The sequence below is a fragment of the Pelobates fuscus genome, chromosome 1, assembly GCF_036172605.1.
Source record: "Pelobates fuscus isolate aPelFus1 chromosome 1, aPelFus1.pri, whole genome shotgun sequence".
In the NCBI taxonomy this organism is placed as follows: domain Eukaryota; kingdom Metazoa; phylum Chordata; class Amphibia; order Anura; family Pelobatidae; genus Pelobates; species Pelobates fuscus.
The window spans coordinates 419,804,515-419,826,415 of record NC_086317.1 but is presented as its reverse complement, the minus strand read 5'-3'; the positions used below and the strand labels follow the sequence as shown (position 1 = coordinate 419,826,415).

The 21,901-nt window shown below is 39.4% G+C and overlaps 1 protein-coding gene across 1 annotated transcript in view; it reads right to left on the bottom strand.

Annotated features, from left to right (window-relative positions):
- The window catches only part of LOC134570604 (keratin, type II cytoskeletal 80-like), a 50,801-nt gene extending 33,278 nt beyond the window's left edge, over positions 1–17,523 (bottom strand). The window contains exons 1-2 of the mRNA XM_063428536.1: positions 17,155–17,523; positions 13,909–14,117 (exon numbers count right to left, since the gene is read on the bottom strand). Of these exons, the coding sequence (XP_063284606.1) occupies positions 13,909–14,117; positions 17,155–17,421 (476 nt within the window). The 5' untranslated portion in view covers positions 17,422–17,523. The remainder of the gene's footprint in view (positions 1–13,908; positions 14,118–17,154) is intronic.
- Positions 17,524–21,901: the final 4,378 nt, after the last annotated feature.

The window sequence follows — 21,901 nt, the reverse complement described above, 5'->3', positions numbered from 1 at the left end:
GGAGAAAGAGACAAAGGGGCTGGGGGAAAGAGACATACAGAGGCTGGAGAAGGGTAAAAAGAAACACACAGGGACTGGGATGAAGTAAAAGAAACACAGGACAAGGGTCGCTGTAAGAGACAAAAAGGAGACAATTGGAGACGATACACTAAACGAGGTAAACGTAATAGACGTAATTGATGTGATCCTGACAGTAAAACACACATATATATATATGCATGTATATTGATGTGTGTATTAGCAACATATATAATTATGCCTATAATATATTAATATACATAATACACACATAAATGTCATTAATACATACATATTTGTAAAGAGCACGTATTGGCCAAGTCTTGTTGCTAGTTGCATACTCATGCACAATAACATATTCAAAGTGAAGAGCGTACCCATAGGACTTCAAAATGAGCAAGATAACTTCATTTTTCTTTTCAGTTGTGCAACCGCATACATTCACCATTTCAATCCCAGTACTAAATTGTCCTTAATAGGCCAAATTAGTTGTACAGAAACATTGATTACATGCAAATGAATGTCTGCTTAAAATAAAGGCGCTCTTTTGTTTATTTGGAAGCCCTATATGCGTTCTTTCGCTGGAGTAATAGTTTTCAATTTTAAGTTATTTTTTCACCCTCTATATCAGCACACTATGTTGGCGCGACGCATTATTGGGCTGGTATAGAATTTTTTTCCAGGGCTGCTTTTAGTTCCCAGTCCGGCCCTGCTAGTGGCCATCACTCAGATGGTCACTAGAGGTGCTTCCTGTGTCAGTGCTGCAAATTGCGCAGCACGGACCTTCAGCGTCCCCACGCTCTGCATGTAGGCCGCTGAACATTCCTAATAGAGAGTCATTGATTCAAAGCATCTCTATGAGGAGATGCTGATTGGCCAGCATAGCATTTTGCCATTCATGCACAAAAGCCTCCCAGTCCCAATGCTTTACTATGTGAAAGCATTGCATTGGCTGAAATCATCAAATCTGATGATCTCAGCCAAGGAGGAGGAGTGGCGGCAGGGCCAACCACGAGGAGATCCGCAGGTAATGAGGGTAAGGGTGGGCCGGCAACCTAAATGGCGCTTTCAGACCTATAGTGTGAGGAATACACAATTGTATTCCTACACTATAGTATTTCTTTAAACATTCATAAAACTTTATTAATGCAGAGTACCACTTTAATATAAATATATGTAAGAGGCAAACATGCTGTACAGTTTTATGAATGCACTTGAAAACTATTTACCAGTGTGTGCTGCTAAAAAAAATCCACACACAGTACTAAAACAAAATATGCACCCACTGTGGTGTTTTCTACTATTAAACACATTGTAATTAAAGTTATATTTACAGGTAACTGGAAAAATGCTTTGTAATGCATTGTGAAATGGTAAATTAAGCATAGCGTTTGGAATGCAAATGCATAGGGGCGATTGTTACTAACCATGTTCTAACTCTAAGGTGTGATACAAACTAAAGCGAGTGATGACAGCTCCTTTTAAAATTCCCTTATTATAGTGATGACATTTAAACCAACCTTAGTAATACTGTAGCAAAACACAAACAGGATTGTATTATCTAGATTAAATTATGGGTCTCCTCCCAGTAATTTGGTGTCTCTGTTTTGGAATACCACCAATACAATTCAGATTATAGAGTCAATACGCATTGAAACAGTTTGGGAGAAATCTGGATATAATTATATACTAATTAATATATATAAATATATAGCTTGTTCAGCCCAGAACTGGCAAAGCAGGTGAATGAACACATACCTGGTGCATCATATGAAAATTATAGCTCTCTGGCTACTGGTATTGCTGTCCGTGGCAATTTGTCAATTTAATCATTAAACAAAATATGATTCAGAGTGAATGTAAGTGCTGGAGTTTTGTAGGTGTAGAAATGCTATAAGTTACACATGAAGAGGCTCACCGCATCTCTGTATAACTGGCTTTGCTAAATATTATAATGTAAAAATATATCATGTAAAAAAAGTATTATATAAAAATATATAAAAAATATTGCATAATAGTGAAATAATTGTTTAATATAATGAAAAACATTAACGTTTTGTTGCATATTTCCTATGTTTTTGATATATACATATATATATATATAAACACAAAATATATAAAATATATTTTGATATTTTTAATATTTTGGAAAAATCCCTTTAAACATTTATTTAAAAATATGACATTGTTTGAAAAGCTTTTTTAAATAATATTAAACCAATGCCTATTTTTTTTTTTTTTTACAAATGGACTCTAATCTGAGCTTGAGTGAGATTAGATTAGATATAATGGTTTGGGTTGAGAAGGGCACTAAAGTAATTTATTATATTATTTCTTATTTATTGATTTTTAATCCTAATATGACATCTTTTTTTGCTCAGTACGAATATGCTAGTAAGTATCTATGTGTACGGCATGTTACATTTTGTGCGTTGTTTCCCATATACTAACATGTTTGTGACTGTTTTATATTGCAGATTCCCCCTTAAAAAATAGCTGGCTGTAAAACAAAATCCATAATAAATTAATAATGATGATAACTGAAATTTATTCTTTAACCACAACAGGAAGATTCCTATCAAACCTCGATACCCAGAAGACTTAGACAACAGTCTGCAGTTAGCACAAAGAGTTATTGTCACATAGAGCTGTGCTGCTCTGGAACAATGTTTATTTGTTACATAGATAATAACGTAGGGAGAGTTAGAAGATGAAGCAACAAAAATAAACATGATCATCTATTATCGGTGTGAATTTTATTTAGGTTCTTTATTGAAACATGAAAAATATCCTGGTTGTTTCCTTCAAATATGTGTCTTGAAAATCTAACAGTACTCAAAAATATCTAATTGACACACCACGGCTGCATTTTTTTTTTCAATTATACGTGTTTGTTTTTAATTTAGACTTATGTTTAAAGCAAAAGTTTCACTTGTGAGATGTACGCATAAGCTGATTGCTAACTGAAAAATAGGTTGCCAATTTAGTGTTTATTTTTTTTTAATTATATTTTGCTGTACACATTTGTTAGAGTGAAAAATTGGAGAAGCAGTTAAAACTAAAATGTATAATTATATATTTATATAGTTAAATAGCTGAAAAGAGACCTGAGTCCATCAAGTTCAGCTTTCCTCACATTTGGTTTTTGTTGTTGATCCAAAAGAAGGCAAAAAACTCAGTTTGAAGCACTTCCAATTTTGCAACAACCTAGGAAAAAAAATCCTTCTTGACTCCAGAATGGCAGTCAGATTTATCCTTGGATCAAGCAGCTATTACCCTACATTGAAATATTATATCCTTGAATATTCTGTTTTTGCAAGTATGCATCTAGTTGCTGTTTTAACATCTATATGGACTCTGATAAAACCAGTTCTTTAGGCAAAGAATTTCACATTCTTATTGTTCTTACAGTAAAAAACCTTTCCTTTGCCTTAGACGAAATCTTCTTTCTTCCAGTCTAAACGCATGACCTCATATCCTATGTAAAGTCCGGTATGTGAATAAATTTCCACACAATGGTGTGTATTGGCCCCAAGTATATTTGTATAATGTTATCATATCCCACCTCAGGTGATGTTTTTCTATACTAAAGAGGTTCATATTTGTTAACCTTTCTTCATAGCTCATGTGTTCCATTCTTTTTATTCATTTTGTAGCCCGCATATGCACTTTTTCTAGTGCCATAATATCCTTCTTTAGAACAGGTGCCCAAAATTGCACAGCATATTCAATATGTGGTCTTACCAGTGAAATATAAAGAGGCAAAATGATATTATCATCCTAAGAATGAATGCCCTTTATCATGCATGACAATACTTTACTGTCCTTAGCCACTGCTGATTGACATTGCACATTGTTGCATAGTTTGTTGTCTATAACAATTCCTAATTTGCTTCCATTAAGGGTTTACGTTGCTTGTGCATTTTTTATGCCCAAGTGCATAACTTTGCATTTTTCAACATTAAATTTCACCTGCCATTTGAGTGCCCTGTTCCCCAGTTTATCTATATCCCTCTGCAGCAAAGTATTTAATAAATATATAATATATAAATATACATTTTGTTACTACTTCTCCTCTTGTTGCCCTCTAAAAAATATGCCTATCGGTGTGTACTGCAAAATATATCTATAATATTATATTAACATTGTCTATATATTTTGCAGTACACTGACTGGCCAATTTTCATGCCATTTTGGTTAATGCAAATCGTTTTGTATTCCATGCAGGAATGTGTCTACCGCGAGGCAAACAAGGCATTTGCCTTTGGCAGCAATTTCCAGGGGGCGGCAAAATAAAACGCTGCCCCCAAATGCCCAGGCAAATATCTTGTTTGTCTCGTTTTATGGGAGCCCAAGAACAGGCCGGCTGGCCACCTTTGGGCTCCCCCGGGGCAGCAGGCAGTTGTTTCTCGGGCGGGCGGCGAGGGAGTTACCCTGAGCTCTCTGCTCAGCTCCCTTGTGCGACCCACAGTAATGCCGGGAACCGGAATATGACGTCATATTCCAGCTCCCGGCATCACTCTGCAGGTCGCGCAAGGGAGCTGAGTAGAGCGCTCAGGGGAAAGTGCTCCCTCGCTGAAAACTGCACATCCATCCACCTTACTGCCTAGCAGCCCCACTGGACCCCAGGTGAGAAATTCACCCAGCTATCTCAAATGTAGGGAGGCTGGGTTGATTTAAATTTAAAAAAATAATAATAATAATAATTGTGAGTGTGGGGAAATGTGTGTGTCAGTGAATGACTGAGTTTGTGTTAGTGAATGTGAGTGAGTGTGTGTCAGTGAATGTGTGTGTCAGTGAATGTGAGTGTGTGTGTGTTTCAGTGAATATGTGTAAGTGTGTGTGTCGGTGTGTGTGTGTGTTTCAGTGAATGTGTGTGTCAGTGAATTTGAGTGAGTGTGTGTCAGTGTGTATATGTCGGTCAGTCAGTGTGTGCGTCTGTCTGTCAGTCAGTGCGTGAGTCTGCCTGTCAGTCAGTGCTTGCGTCTGTCAGTGAGAGTGTGCATCTGTCAGTGAGTCTGTCAGTGAGTGTGTGTCCGAATAAGTGTATGTCTGTCGATCAGTGTGTCAAATCAGTAAGTGTGTGTATGTCATTGTTTGTCAGTGTATATGAGAGTGTGTGCCTGTCAATGAGTGTATGCATCTATCAGTGAGTGTGTGCATCTGTCAGTGAGTGTGTGCGTCTGTCAGTGAGTGTGCGTCTGTCAGTGAGTGAGCGTCTGTCAAAGTGCGGCCTTGACAGGAAGGGATGGGGAAAATGTAAATTAGGAGGGGTGCCCGAGCACCGTCCTGCCTAGGGCAGCACAAAACCTAAATACACCACTAATTCCATGCACTTATATTATCCCTTTCATAGCAGTCACCGAATCAAAATCGCTACACAAAAGAATATACATAGCTACCAGTATTTTGCCAGTTTTCATTTCACCATTTTGTCACCAACCCAGCCAAAACTGCTAGGTATAGTTAATTTGTTTGTGATTTTCCTAAACATTTTCAGGGTTAATTTGACAGATCATATATGTGCCACTTCTGTAAAGACAATGCTTTGTATTCTGCTACTGTTGCTGAGTACAGCAATATTCCAAATGTATATATTTGTCTTGTTTGAGGGCAATTTATAGATCAGATTAGAGATGTGCCCTGATTTTGACATTCCTCTTTGCTCGCTTCTAAACTTGGAGATTCGTTACATTCCAAAGTGCAAATCATCCATAAAAAGTGGTTTCTTTAATAGTGTTTGTGCTATATATTGGGGCTAATGTGTACTATAATTATTGCTGTCGCCTAGCAGTTGTGGGAATTTTGTCACAGGGCTTAATTTTGCATGTTTGTATTTGCTTTTGAATTATATAGCCGTTACAGAGCTGCCATCATCCCCATGCGTTCCCTTTTAAGGGTTAATAGGTGTATAATAGTTCAGAAATATACCCCTCTCTGTCCCATTAGAGATTTTCCTTTTTGGCTCAAAAAGCAAGGTGAATTGTTAATGTAGGAAACTCTTTTTTTGTTTTTATTCTATGTATAGTGGCTGATGTGTACTATAGTCATTGCTACCGCCCATTTTGTGTGTTAATATATAAATATACATTTTTTTTTTACTGCTCCTCCTATTTTTCCCTCTATTGATTACTTTTTATCACTTCATATGTGACCAAATGGCAGGAAAATGCACCTATCATTCTTGCTCACGTTTGGTTTGTCCGATTCATTTCCCAAATCGGTGTTTCGAACTGAAGTTCTGTTGGGCTAAATTGCCATATGGTGGAAATTCTGCTGAACTGAAATAAAATATATTGATGGAAAAATTGGTTTAGTCACCAAATTTTCTTGTTGTGCACAAGTGATCCCGGAAAACACTGCAGAAGCTGGGGATCAGCTGTTAATCATGCCTTGGGACCACTGTAACTGATTGTCATTGTGATCCTGTGCTGTGATAGCATCAGGAGTAGCAGCATGTATTTCAGGGAAAAGCAGTATGCACAATTTATAGTCGACGTCCCACAGCTGCCTGAGGAATATGGGCATGGCGGTCACAGGGATGGCCATCCCACAATCACCAGCCTTGCTGGACCTACATACTGTAGCCCATGGAGCAACACAGCTAAGGAAAATGGGCCTTGTCATTTCTAGGAGACAGGCATATGAGGGGTGTAGTGGGAGGCACTGGCTAGTATAACTAGAGGTGGGATTTTGCTGGAGGAGTATATGTAGTGGCCATTTTAGATCATGGGCCATCTTAATTAATCCTCACCTGTTTTGTCCCACCCTCTCTCCCTTAATTGTTGTTTGCTCTCATTTGGTCACAGCGGCGAGGGATGGATAGATAAGTTGGGGTGTAGGTTGGTTGTCCTGATGTAAAATAGTTTAGTTCGCTAAGAACAGTTAGGTTGGAAGGGTATTGGTATGTTCGAGCTCGTTGGTAGCTCCGAACCTGGTGTGTGTAGGGTGTATCTCGGTATGCCCCTACATGAAAGAAAGCTGGAAAACATACCCTCAGTGGCAATGGTTATGTTTATATGTTAATTATATGTCATAATGTGGTTTTACTTATTGTGATGTGGGTCATTGTCTGGGGTATGATTGTTAAAGGAGTTGGGGTTGATATGTTATGTTAATATGTGGACAATGACTTTAAAGTAATGTAAGTATTATTTATATTATTATTAAAGCTGTGATAATTTTCCCAAATAAAACTGTCTGAGTGTTTGTGGTTTTTTGGGTGGGTTTGTTAAGCATATGAAGAAAAAGGCGGCTATGCATATGTTAAAGGACCACTACAGGCACCCAGACCCCTTCAGATCAATGATGTGGTCTGGGTGCCAGGTCCCTCTAGGGTTAACCCTGCCTGCTGTAAACATAGCAGTTTCAAGGAAACTGCTATGTTTAAATATGGGTTAATCGAGCCTCTAGTGGCTGTCTCACTGACAGCCGCTAGAGGCGCTTCCGCGCTTCTCACTGTGATTCTCACAGTGAGAAGATGCTGCCGTCCATAGGAAAGCATTGAGCATGCTTTCCTATGGACTAACTGAATGCGCACGCGGCTCTTGCCGCGCATGTGCATTCAGCCGATGACTTCTGAAGGAGGAGGAGAGTCCCTAGCGCCGAGGGAGCCTGGCGCTGGAGAAAGGTAAGCGTTTAACCCCTTCCTCCCACTTCAGCCCGGCGGGAGGGGGGCCATGAGGGTGGGGGGAGGGGGTGGGGGGGACCTATTAACTACTAGTTTGTTTTCCTGGCACTATAGTGGTCCTTCAAGCTATTCCTGGGTTTTCCCATCAAGCATCAAACACTCCAGTCACTCTCAGCCTAGTAAGTAAACCACTCTCTAAATGTGAATTGTTAGGGAATCAAAATGAGTTCAAAGTTAATTTCAAACTCTAGTCTGCAACATCTGAATCAAAAACACGTTTCTAATTCTTCAAAACCTCCAGCATCAGTATTACAAGACAACAACTGTGCAGTGTATGTGATTGAGACGGTATTAGATTGAATGTTATGATGTTGGTAGCCTGCCAGCAGATTATACGCAATAAAAGGTTGTATAGCCAAATTCCGGACCTCAGACTTGACTCAGACTACAACACTTGTGAAGACTTCAATTTGAAAATTGAGCAAATAGCTGTCAAAATGTCAGGGGACTTTTAGTTGACTAACAGATGTAGGATAGTGTTTGAAACACTCCAAATTCATGTTGCTGCAAATATTTGAGAATGAACTATACAAAAATAGAATGCTATAGTATAGATAGATTATAGAACATATTAGTAGGTAGTTGAATTCTATTTAAATTTACATTTACAGCAGATTAACAACTTTGTATTAGATTTGTTACTGTTTCAAATTTTATCTTAAGAGCCACAGTTTTTCAAATAGAAAAAAACTAATATTAAGACATCAGACTACGTTGAATTAACTTTGCTGAGGTTTTCTATTGATGTCAGCTGTAGCCAAATCTAGTAATTATAGTAAAATTGTTCTGCACAATTCAAAGGGAAATTAATGTAACGAACATTAAATTTAATTAACATGTCTACTCCCCAGTTTTAAAATTAGATTTATAGGCAAATTAAGCTATGACATTACCTACTGAATAATAGCAATGGAATTTAACAAGCTTGGAGAGAATTCAGCACTTGAAGCTAATGTATGGTAACAAAAAAAAATCAGATCAACTACTACTTTCTTCAATAACAAGTTATTTACAACACGTAGGCAAAGATGAAAAACTATTTAAATCAATTAAGAATTATTAATCAAAAATTTGGACAATTTAGGCTTAGATAGCATAGGAAATATATTACAGGGTTTACCATGCCTCTAGTGGCTCTCAAACTGACAGATGGCTGGGAATGGACCGTATTGTGCCCCTGCTTTTCTTTAGGTAGCACCGAATTGGAGAAAAAACATAATAATTTATTACTGTACTGAGGAGACTGTTCTAGAGTTGAAATAAAGTAACTTTTTAAAGTGATTTATAACTAAACAGGGGGTGGCCTAGTTGTCTATAAAGAATTAGAACAAGTACAAGCACAAATTGACTTGTGTAAAGTCTCCCGCAAAATCAATGTGGCTATAGTTTCAGATAATAATGTCCATAACAGGAGCAGAGCTGAAAGTTAGCATCACTGGCAGGACCACCATTAGGAGGTATAGGAAGTACCTCCGCAAAGGCACAGCCAAGCTCTAGTGCCTGTTTAGGGTGCTGTATATTGTTATTTGGTTCCGTTGGCCAATAGATATTTTTTACCTAGTCACAATGAACTGAAAGCTGCAACTTAGTTCAAAGGGTTTTAGACAGCAGAGAAGGATGCCTTGAACTGTAAGATAAAGCTGATCACTAGAAACCAAGAAAGCCACCAACCTGCATCATGTGCATGGGTTCCTGAGAGTCAGTGGTGTACTAAGAGGGGGTGGGGGCAATCCACCTTGGGTGCCACTCATTATTGTGTTGCCCAAGGTGCACTTTGACAGGGGCGGCATTTTGTCTGCTGTAATGGGCCCGACAAGTTAGTCTGCCTTTATACACGCACTGCAACCACTATACACACACAATTATACCTGTGTATCTGTATGTGTGACAGTGTGAGTATCTGTGTGCCTGTATATATGTATTTGTGTGTATGTGTGTATATGTGTGTCTGTGTATCTGTATGTGTGTCTTTATGGGTATCTGTGTTTCTGTATCTGTGTATCTGTATTTTTGTCTGTAATCTGTACATGTGTCTGTTTACATGTATCGGTATATGTGTCTATGTCTGTACATGTGTGTCTGTATATATCTATTTGTATGTGTCTGTGTATCTGTATGTGTATATGTTTGTACCTGTGTGTCTTTATATGTATATCTGTATGTGTCTGTGTATCTGTATGTGGGTCAGTGTTTGTGACTGTTTGTGTATCTGTGTATTTGTATGTTTGTCAGTGTTTGTATCTGTGTATCCGTGTATCCGTGTATCTGTATGTGTGTCTATATGGGTATCTGTGTTTCTGGATCTGTGTATCTGTATTTGTGCCTGTAATCTGTACATGTGTCTGTTTACATGTATCTGTATGTATGTCTATTTGTATGTGTCTCTGTATCTTTATGTGTATATGTCTGTACCTGTGTGTCTGTATATGTCTATCTGTATGTGTCTGTGTATCTGTATGCGTATATGTCTGTACCTGTGTGTCTGTTTATGTCTATCTGTATGTGTATCTGTATGTGGGTCAGTGTTTGTGTCTGTTTGTGTATCTGTGTATGTGTATGTTTGTCAGTGTTTGAATCTGTGTATCCATGTATCTGTATGTGTGTTTGTATCTGTTTGTCTATGTCTGTACCTGTGTGTCTATGTATCTCTATGCATGTCTGTGTATCTGCATATGTGTATCTGTAGGAGTGTCAGAGTATGTATCTGTGTGCCTGTGTATCTGTTTGTGTGTCAGTGTTTGTATCTGTGTTTAGGTATTGTGTGTCTGTGTTGCTGCATGTGTGTCAGTGTGTCCCTGTGTATCTGTATGTGTGCCTGTATGTGTGTCAGTGTGTGTAGCTGTTTATCTGTGTATCTGCATGTGTGTATGTGTATCTGTCTGTCAGTGTGCACATGTGTGTCTATGTATCTGCATGTGTGTCAGTGGGTGTATATGTGCATACATCTCAGCGTTTTCCCAACATTACACGAAAATACACTGCTGTATTTAAATGTCAACATTACAGACAAACACACCACCATATTAAAAACCAACACTACACACAAATGAACACCTGCATTCAAATACCAACACTACCTATAAACACACCTCTACAGGCACTCACACATACTCCATACAAAAACATGATTACGTTCAAACAAACACTGTTCAGTGCTAAATACATTAAATATATTCGCATATGTTTTTTTACATTTTAAAGTTGGGGGATGGGGAGGGGGGTGTTAAATAAAGGATCCACCCCAGCTGCCAAATGCCCTGCTGAGAGTGTGTGTGTCTGGGAGAGTAAAGCTTTGTATGTTTGCCTGGCAGTTTGTATCTGAGTGTGTGTATATGGGAGTATATATCTCTGTGTATTTTATGTCTGGCAGTGTGTATCTGTGAACGTGCATCTGAGTGTGTACATATATGTGTGTCTGGCAATGTGTATCGTTTTGTGTGTGACTGGTAGTATGTATATGTGTGTTTGTCTGGCAGTATGTAGCTTTGTATATGTTTATAATTGTGCGCTTGATTTGTAAGTGGCCCAAAGATTTCTGTTAACAGTCCAAATCACCAGACCTAGATGCATAGGTAGATATTCCTAATTAAATGCTACAGACTTTGGTAAGTATAACTACTACACAGGCATGAGATACTCAGATTACTATATTGGATTGATTTTACTTATCATTTTGCTTCTGTACAAGGCACACTAAGCAGACCTACACTTAGTGCACTTCAATACACGACCCATCAAAGGGCAAGCTACTTGAGCTGTTGTCTGTTCTCAGTATTCTCTTGCACTCTGTTTTTGCTCTCCCTAAGTTTAAAGGGTAATCCAGATGTGGACCCCTTGCTCATTGTGCCTAAAGCGAAATTGGCTGACAAGGCCTACAAGTCTTACATGATCATCTGGCATTGCTGCATCTCTTGTGCAGAGAGAGCTGACCTGCATTTTGGATCTGGACCACCCTTTTGGGTGGGATCAGTCCAATATGGAATTGCAGAAGAGAAGCTAAAAGTAGCTTGAGATCTGAGCAGGGACGCACCGAAGGGCAAGCTACTTGAGCTGTTATCCGTTCTCAGTAATCTCTTCCACTCTGCTTTGTTGCTGTCCTTGTTGTTTATAGGGTAATCTAGACATGAACCACTTGCTCGTGGTGCCTAGAGGGATATTGGCAACACCTAACTGACAAGGCCTAAGAAAGCCAAAATGATCTCTCGTGCAAGATGAGCCGCCCTGCATTTCAGAACAGGACCGCCCTTTTGGGTGGGATCAGTCATATGCAAATAGCCTAGGTTCGGTTCTCTTTGTAATGGCACAAGATGAGTTAAAACTAGCTTGAGATCTGAGCTGGAGCCCACCGAAGGGCAAGCTACTTGAGCTGTTGGTCTCTCTTAGTATTCTCTTGCATCCTGTTTTTTGCTCTCCCTAAATATAAAGGGTAATCCAGATGTGGATCTCTTGCTCACGTTGCCTAGAGGGATATTGGCTAAACCTCATTGACGAGGCCTAACAAGGCCAAAGCAGTCATCTGGGGAGAGAGAACTGGCCTGCATTTGGGAGCTTGAGATCTGAGCAGAGACCCACCATAGGGCAAGCTACTTGAGCTGTTGTCCATTTTCAATATTCTCTTGCAACCTTTTTTTTATGGTATCCTATACATATCCTCCACAAATAACAGATTAGGGGAAAAAAAAGTACATATTATGCAATTAAAAAATTATCGATAGCATTCTAAATATTAACTTAGTCTATAATAACAACCCTTTTTTAAAATAGGCTATGGTAATAATGTACTGCATGGTGGGTGACATCACATTGTGCATGGTATGACTGACACTACAGTGCAGCAACCCTAATCTCTGATGCTTGTTGGAGTTATGCTCTGAGGCAGCCGCATTCCCTCTGCTGATGTTTCTGGAAAGAGACTGTGAAGACAGAACAATGTAACCCCCACCTCTTTCAATCAGAGTGTGATATGGTTTTACTTAAAGGGACACTGTAGGCATCAAGACCACTTCAGCTCATTGAAGTGGTCTGAGTGCAATGTCCCATGTCCATTAACCCTACAGTGGTAATTATTGCAGTTTCTGAGAAACTGCAATAATAACCTTGCATGGTTAAGTCCTCCTCTAGTGGCTGTCTACAAGGGGTGCTTAGACGACTTTTGGTCATCTTAACGATGCTGGACGTCCTCAGGCTATGCATGAGGACTTCCAGTGTCACCGGAATCCCCATAGGAAAGCATTGAATAATGCTTTCCTATAGGGAAATCTTAATGCGGTCATTGCCGCGCATTTGTATTTGATCTCCTGCGCCAGCTGACGTCGGCAGGGGAGGAGTATGGGCAGAGCCTGACCCAGCGCCGAGGGACATTAGCGCTGGATTCAGGTAAGTGACTGAAGGGGTTTTAACCCCCTCAGTGACATGGGATGATAGGGTGGGAGGGTGGCACCACAGGGTTCTTTAGTGCCATTAAAAAGGGTTTGTTTCCCTGGCACTAGATAATCCCTTTAACATTAGGAAATCCTTACCCCACTATATATATGTTTATATACCTATGGAACTTGTGTTATGGGAAAATTCCATCAAGGAGTTCTGGTTATCATAATAAACACAAGACACAAACAAACATGAAATTAAGGTAAAATAATTTAAGAATACTTGGAGTTAATGTTATGCTAATGTTACTTCTAAAAAAAGAACCAGTTTTCGAACGCCTTTAATTTTAGGGCAGCACCAAGTTATACATATCCCCGTGTCTGGTGGAAGGTAAATTCCCAGGCAGTAACTGCTATTTATGGCTGCTATCTTTAATTGTAACATTATCCCTTTAACCACTTAAGGACACATGACATGTGTGACATGTCATGAATCCCTTTTATTCCAGAAGTTTGGTCCTTAAGGGGTTAATGACATGCTGGGAGAGAAGCACTTGGGAGAGAGAATCCCAGTGTCCCTGGTTCTAAAGTCCTCTTCCAATATATCAGTAATGGGAGAAGGATTTAATTTATAGTGGCAGCTGCCTTGCAATGTAATTCCCACTAATCTCAGACAGGCCAGGACAAATGTACCCAAGTGCTGCCATGTGATCTTTGGCGTCCTTTTGTTCAATGTTAGTCCAATGCAGCTTTTAATGCTCTTTGTAATATCATTCTTCATGATTATAACAATCATTAACATTTATAAAATGTATCCATAGCAACCCAACCAACCTATCCTTGACGTCACTTATGGAATCCATCATGTCCAGCAAGTTGGTCTGTGTTTGGTGGTTCTTCTGTGCCACACGATTCACCTGCCCTAGAAGGCGGCTGATGTATGATAAGTAAATAGGTTCCAGATCAATTTGGGAGTCCTTTACATCCTGCAGCATGGTCCAGCGTTCATCTAAAATTTCTCGCTGTTTCTCCAAATATCTAATCTATAATAGAGAAAGTAAAGGATATATAGTCTATTTCACATTTGTTGAAGTGATACGGTAAGCAAAATAAATGCTATAGCCCACTGTAGTGCTCACATGTAGTATAGAGCTGCTGAATACTGTCCAGTACTGTTTTATGTTGCACAGTTTAAAACGGAGCTCTTAAAGAAACACTGTCACTCCCCCAAAAAATTAGTATTTGATGTGTGTATTTCACTGATATTCCAACATTGTCAAGACATATACTGAACGGACTTTTTATCTTTGCATTTCCCCTCTGCCTTACTTTTCTTAGACTCAGGTGGGAGTCTAAGTTTTAATTCTGATAGCCGTTACCAGTGGCCAAGCTCCCAAGCTCACGGGATCCTCTATAGACCTCAATAAAGTGGGAGAGTACAGTAGTGGCGTCGTCTCTGAAGAGGACTCACCAGTTCAAGATGGTTACGCACACAAGGGACAGGTTTGGATAAGTACATCTCACCTTTACCTGTTCCCCCTCCCCCCCAGATGGTGACAGTACTACTTTAATTGCACCCAGAGACATCCCGCTATTCAGTTACAATGATACTGCACTTACACTTAACATTATAAAAGTCAATTTCTCAGCCAATAGTTTCCATCTAGCTTGGACGAAGATGAAAGAATTAATTGATAAGACAGAATAATTAATTCTGCATGATCAATTTGGCTGAATAGGGGTTGGTCTCTTGGTTCCACAGAGAGTTATGTTTTTCTTATCAAAACACTTTTAAGTATTTTGGCATAAGACTGTGGGATTGATGCAGAGACTCTACATAACAGTGCACATAACATTGCCCTGAGCTATAACTGTTATTCTGTTTAGAGTGCGTTTTTCAGCATTGTAAGAACTATCATTTAATTTTAGTTCTAAAGCTATATCTTTGCAGTTTAAAAGTGTGACCACAATTAGTCTAAATCTGATTTTCTCATTTAAACAGATGGTCGTTTGATGTCAAGCAGGTTGAATAGGGCCAGCAATGGGCACCATTGTCAGGATTACTAGTTGATCCAGCACATAGAACTGTATCACACCTAGGACTAAAAGGTAACGTCTTACCCAACCTTAGAATGGCCGGACCTAACATACCAAAGAATAGTCAGAATATTTGTCGAGGTCGGGGACAACAAAATGAGACACAACGATAAGGGAAAGCCAGAAGTCACTGATACCAAAATACAGTGAAGTCAAAACGAAGCCAAAGTCAATAACCAGAAATAAATGCTCAGGAACACACTCTCGGACAACCACTAAGGGAAACCACGACAGGGCAATGAGGAAAAGTTAATTTGCATTTAAATAAGCCCTTTACAAATCTGACTGGCCGAAATCGGCCTTTGACCCCAGAACGTGCATGCGTGTCTCACACGCACGCCAATGTCGTCATCAATGTGGGCAGACATGGGGCTATAATTTGGCATGGATCCGCAGCGGCCGGCATCCATCAAGATGTTGCAGGAGTCAGGTACACAGACGCATGGATTGAATACCGCAAGGTGAGAATGAATATGTTACAACCATATGTCCCTGTTCTGATTTTAAAATTAATTGGTTCTAGCTGATTTTAATATTAATTGAATCATTTCTGTGGACCCAACTATGAGTTTTAATGACACATGATCCTTACTATAAAAAGTACAATGTAAGATGCGCAGCATGTTATTTTTCTATGTGAAAATTGTGAATAATAAGATTTCAACTCCTATTCTTGGTGCACATGATATCATCCCTGTCTCCTTTATCTTTTACTTGTCACTTCAACTTATCCTTTCAAACCACCAGGGTGATGCTGCAAGTCACTGCTAACTCTTAGAAGTCAGTGGTCCACAGTGTTGATCCAATTAATTCCATGTTTATACAGGATACATTTCACAACTATTTTGGATACATTTCATTTTATTTTGTTCAATATTTTGCCATGTAAATAAAATTACATAAGGATCTTTTTAAAAAGAAACAGATATTTTCATTCCATCAAGTTACGTCTAATTTTGCAAAATAAGTGTTATCATATACTCAATATCCTTAATACAGCACTAAAAAACACATTGTAATCTAAATGTTTTCAAGCATTACACAACTTATTTTAAAGCAGCCTTCTACCATTTATAGTTCTATACATATTAAATTCAATCCTCTATTTTATCTAAGTTCAATCCCTTCGGATGTCATCGGCTGAATGCACATGCGCGGCAAGAGCTGTGCACGCATTCAGTCAGTCCAAAGGAAAGCATTCTCAATGCTTTCCTATGGACGCTGGTGTCTTCTCACTGTGAAAATCACAGTGAGAAGCGCGGAAGCGCCTCTAGCAGCTGTCAATGAGACAGCCACTAGAGGCTCAATTAACCCATATGTAAACATAGCAGTTTCTCTGAAACTGCTATGTTTACAGCAGGCAGGGTTAACCCTAGATGAACCTGGCACCCAGACCACTTCATTGAGCCGAAGTGGTCTGGATGCCTATAGTGGTCCTTTAAAGTCTGAGCATTTTGGAAAATGTAGTTTATAAAAATATGCAGTTTTAGCCATCACTACCCTGCATCAATTTTCAAGTTGTGTATAACATTAGTCAAGTGAGTTAGTGGCTCCTATACCAGTCCTCATGGCCCACCAACAATCCAGGATTTATGTATTTCCCTGTTTTATCCCAATGGAGATGCTGACAAAACGTGGACTGATGGTGGGTTTGAGTACTAGTTTGGGAAACACTGAAGTGAGTGATACGAGGTAATAGCTATTTATGTAAGCAGTAAACACATACTTATTACAGTAGTTCTATCCAGTCCATCAAGGGCCCAAGAAGATCAAGCATCTGTGAATTCCTATAATTATCAGTCATCTAGCTGATTCTCCCTGGCTGACAAAGCCTGATTGTAGCATTATGCTTTGCATAAGCCTCCTATATTTTGTCTTGTTTATGTGTGCACTTCGCTTTCTCCGTGCTTCCTGCATTTCGTCCTTATGTTCGTGCAAAGACTCAAGGATGAAATCATCACTCCCACTTCCCCCAATGCTCACCTTATCAACATAGGAAGAGAGTGTGTTACTCAGTTTGTTCTCTGCGTCTTCCAACTGTAGTGCTGATGAACTCTCCGTTGTAATCTTTACTTTTGATGTAAAGGTCTCTTCTAAGATTTCAGAGTAGGAGCCATTTGTATAACTAACTTCTTCTTTAGTGTAACATCTTGACGTAGGGGTGCTAGTGAGAGGGCTTTTTCTTCCCTTGAAACTATCTGATTGCCATGGAGCCTCATCATAGTCAGATGACTGAGAGTAACTTGCCATTTTGCCGGTTTTGTAAAAGTTTGTGACTTCTGGAAAAACCTTGCTTCCAAAAGAATGCGCAGAATATCTCTGTCTATCCTGAGCGGGAGCTTTCAATCTGGGTGTGCCAAGAAGCTGGAGGGAGAGGCTGCAATTATTACCAGTTGTCTTCAAAATACAGTGGGGTGTCAGCTATAAAATATGCTAATGTATCATTTTCTATACACTAAGTATGCCACCAATTAGACCTGTATGTACACAGAGTTACACATGGTTCATTAACACACAAACTGTGATACGGAAAAAAGTACAACACAGTCACACTGTCAGGCATTGTATGTTATGAACAACACACTGAAATAAGACACTCAAACAAGCTCAGGCAGGCACTAAGGCTATTCTCACTGGATGTGTAGAAATTCTTTTCAACAATAGGTGCCAATTCACAGCACTCTCCTAATGCAACATCAACAGAGTATCATATTTACACACACATGCAATGTTGCTGATTTTAAGCTACGGTCATTTGGAAAATAAAACATTTGATAGCATCCTCCTACTTTTCTAAAGTCTCAACTAATTAGCAGCAATACAGTAACACTACTCCAAAAAATTCTATACCATGGTAAGGTTTGTTAAAAAAAATAAAAAATAAAATAAAAGGTCAGCACTGTAGTAGGGTGCAAAAGGATTGTCTGGAGAGCCATACTACATGTATGCTAGAATGATATGTGCACACATAATCCTTACTGCTTATATTTTACCAGAAGGTAGATTTGATTGAGTCAGAGGTGATGGTCTTTCGGGTCTGGATTGCTCATGTGCATGGACCAGTAGAAGTTCTCTAGTGTTCCCTCTACTGTGGGATCTCATTGCTGTGACAGTTGAGGTATGTGAACACTATATTGTGAATTGAATATCTTGTGTAAGTTATGCCAAATGATCAGAGAGCTGTCCCCAAGACGACTGCAGCTACTGACTCTTCTACTACTGATCAAGGTGCAAATCTATGAGTTTTTTTGTACCACCTCAAAATAATGTTACGGCTGAGACTTATCAAAGTGGTCGAGCAAGCTGTTTCAAAACTAAAATGGACTAGAACAGAAGGACGTCAAGATAATTTATCCTACAATGAGAAGAAAGCGGTATATCCATAATCATCTAGCCAGCCAATTGGTGATTATGAATTTTATTAAATACAATGATGAGGTGATGCGCCAACTGAGCAATACTATTACATATGTACAAGCTTCATAAAATCCTCTTCCTTTCATAAGGGATAGGATCATAACTCTAATACAGGAGTACAGGATGCCTTTGCGAAGGACATCATTAGTAAAAATACAAAGTGATTTTTAAATTAATGATTTCCCCATCACCCCTCTGTGATATGTGAATGCTATATTGTGAATTTCATATCCTGTGTAAGTTATGTCAAATGTTGGATTGTGGCATAATAAAGAACGCAAATAAATAAAATCAGAAATGCTAGATTTACACATCAAACTCATTTTTTCATGTATAACAATAGACACTTTCGAAATTGAAAACATCATCCAGGTGAGAAGTAAAACAGGAAGTCGGAAATATAACATTGGGAAGCAGGAATGTGGCGGTGGGTGGCAAAGGCCAATTTGGGTTATATCAGTGACAATGCATGTGAGATACTTCCAACCTGAAAAAGTAGCAGTCACACCAAAATGAGAGAGTATCGATATAGTGTGTCTCACTTTCCTATATGCAGGGCTGTCTCACACAAGGTGAATGTTCTGATTTCTGTTTGGGTAAGAAGTGAGACACTAGTGAACAATCTAAGGTGGCAGGATTGGGCAGTGGCCCAATTTTTATAATGTAGTAATAATCAAAGACTGATGGGAGGTATGTATAAAGTAATGTACTAAAAGAGGAAGAGCAAGTTGTCAATACTTTACATAATAATTCTAAAACGTTTCACATTTTTATTGCTAACCAACGAACAATTAAAATAGTAATAACAAATAGTAATAACACCTCTAAAGTCTTGAATAAATGTGAAATAAACATGATGGTTATTTTGTTAAAGATATAATCTGTTTTGTGGTTTTCAATATTGTCTGCTGTCAGTGATCAAGCCTTTCAACTCCCTTGGTGTCATTATAGTAAAGCATTCACCTCTAAATGGCGTTTGTGGTTTAGGAAGTCTAGCTGGTGTATCAAACTGTCATGTGTGTATCCCATTCGATGTAGCAGAACACCTTGATATGCAGGATATCCATAGCCCTTCATTGTACATTGTTCTGATACTTGTGAGACCTCCTGGTTCAGCTTTGACTTTGGCTTGTGTGCTACTTGGGGAAGAATTGATATTCTTAAACTAGCTGTTAATTGCAAATAATCTTAATTGTTTATTTGTGAACTGAGCTTCACTAATCTGAGATTACTCGATCTGATTGGCCGTGATATGCAAACAATTTATTTCAATGCTTGATTTCTCTATCGATATACAGGTTAGGAACCGACACATGTCTCAAAAGTAAGAATAATAATCAGCAATAAGTCAACTTCTTGCCCAGCATACTTGAATAGGTTCAGTGTTACTTTTTGCCATGATCAGGTAAATAACGATTTTGACGCTGTGGGTTCTTTCTGTCGTGTCTGTGCATATTTGCTGCTTAAAATAATCTAACAATGTTTTCATGATCACACTCCACGTCCTCATCTGTAAGCCCACTGCCAACCACAAGCAGGGCTGGTTTGCAGTATGTATGCATGGAAAAATATTATTCTATTATATATTTCGACTGCTTTTCCAATACTTCCCATAACTGGGTTTGAGCTAAACAAGTGCTGCTGTATCTGCAACACATAATTCAATAGTAGAAACTTAGTAATTTAGGGCAATCTTCTTAATTTTGACATTGTAGATTTGTTTTGTTCCCAACGTCAATTCTTTTGAATTTGGGCTAACCGGGTGATCATTTGAATTCCCGAGCTCCAAACCAAAATATAGCCAATTTGCCTGGCAGCAAAAAAATAGATGATTGATGGGGAAAAAATTATTGATGGCTAGAGGACAGTCACTAAATGTTTCTTTTATCCATGCATTAAGAATTGAGAAGTGACCAATAAAGAGGAAAAAAAAGGAAAATCTGGAAAAACAAAAACAAATCTGTATTCCCCACTATGGCAGCAAAATGCTCCTATCTGTGTACTGCAAAATATAAATATAATATTTATACTATAAATATATTTAGCAGTACACAGATTAGCGCATTTCACACCCTTTTGGTTAATCTGATTCATTTCCTGAATCAGTTCTTCATTACCGAAATGCTACCGAGCCAAATCCACAATTGGTCGAGATTAATCCTTTCTGCAAAATATTTTATTTTGTCTGATTTCTGGCCTGACTGCCAACCAGACTGAATGTGTGCTGCATGAGCTCCTGAGCTTGGCAGAGCTATTAATCAAATTATTACAGGCAGGCAGCAGATCAATCGGCAAAACTGCTTTTATTGATTAGTGGGTGCACTGGTGTATTGAGCGATACTAATCTTGGGGCTTCCCTCACTTAGATTGCCCAAGTTGTAAATTCCGTGGCCTACTAGCAGGGCTGGCGTCAGAGAGACGGCCACTCTCATGATGCTCTTTCCAGCTGATTGCATCTGACCGATCTACTCCCCCCCTTTGGACCAGTGGAGGTCATCCCGGTCCCAGGAGTCCACCTATTGCTACCACTCACAATCACAGTTGTAGCCTCCAGTAACCACTCAGTCAGACCACATGGCCACCAAGATGGCAGAGAACGGCACCAGAAACACAGCCTCGTGGGTGGCAGCATCACTAGCAGTGCTGGACCACATATTTGAGAGATTCTGGTCCAGTTTAGCAGCAAGGCAGTGAGAAATACAGCTACCCCTACAGACCACAGGCAAGGCTGAGAAGCAACTTACCAGTGGGAACACGAGCACCTGGTTTCCGTATTCCAAGCATGACCGGACAGACGGAATGTCCCCCTCAAAAGCAGATGCCAGCTGATGCTGAGCATACCCTCACTCCTGTTCCTGAAGTGTTCTGAGTAAAGCATGCGGCGGTTCGAAGTCGAGCTTTTGCCCTATATCCGGGGACATCTTCCTGCAAGACTGCTCCAGATGGCGTCCATGGAGTATAAGAAACCCAGGGGACGTCCTATGCGGGCTCGCTGCTAACTGTCTCAGGATACAGACTGCCATTCACCCGGAGCAGGTCCTGTGGGGACACAAACCAGGAGAGGACCATGGTGTGGAGCCCCTCGAGCTTGGAGGCCCAGGCAATCATGATGAGAGTCCAAGACAAGAAGAAAACTTGCAATGGCTCTATTAGGACTATAACGTTAATCGACACAGCATACTCAGGCAGCTAGTGCCCACTTTGGGTATAGGGTGACTGTCCTTACCCAATGTCTCTCAGCCTACTTCATGGGCCCTTTAGCTGAGGATCCTCTATTAAACAGCACCATGTTTCCATATTATGGCCCTAGCGG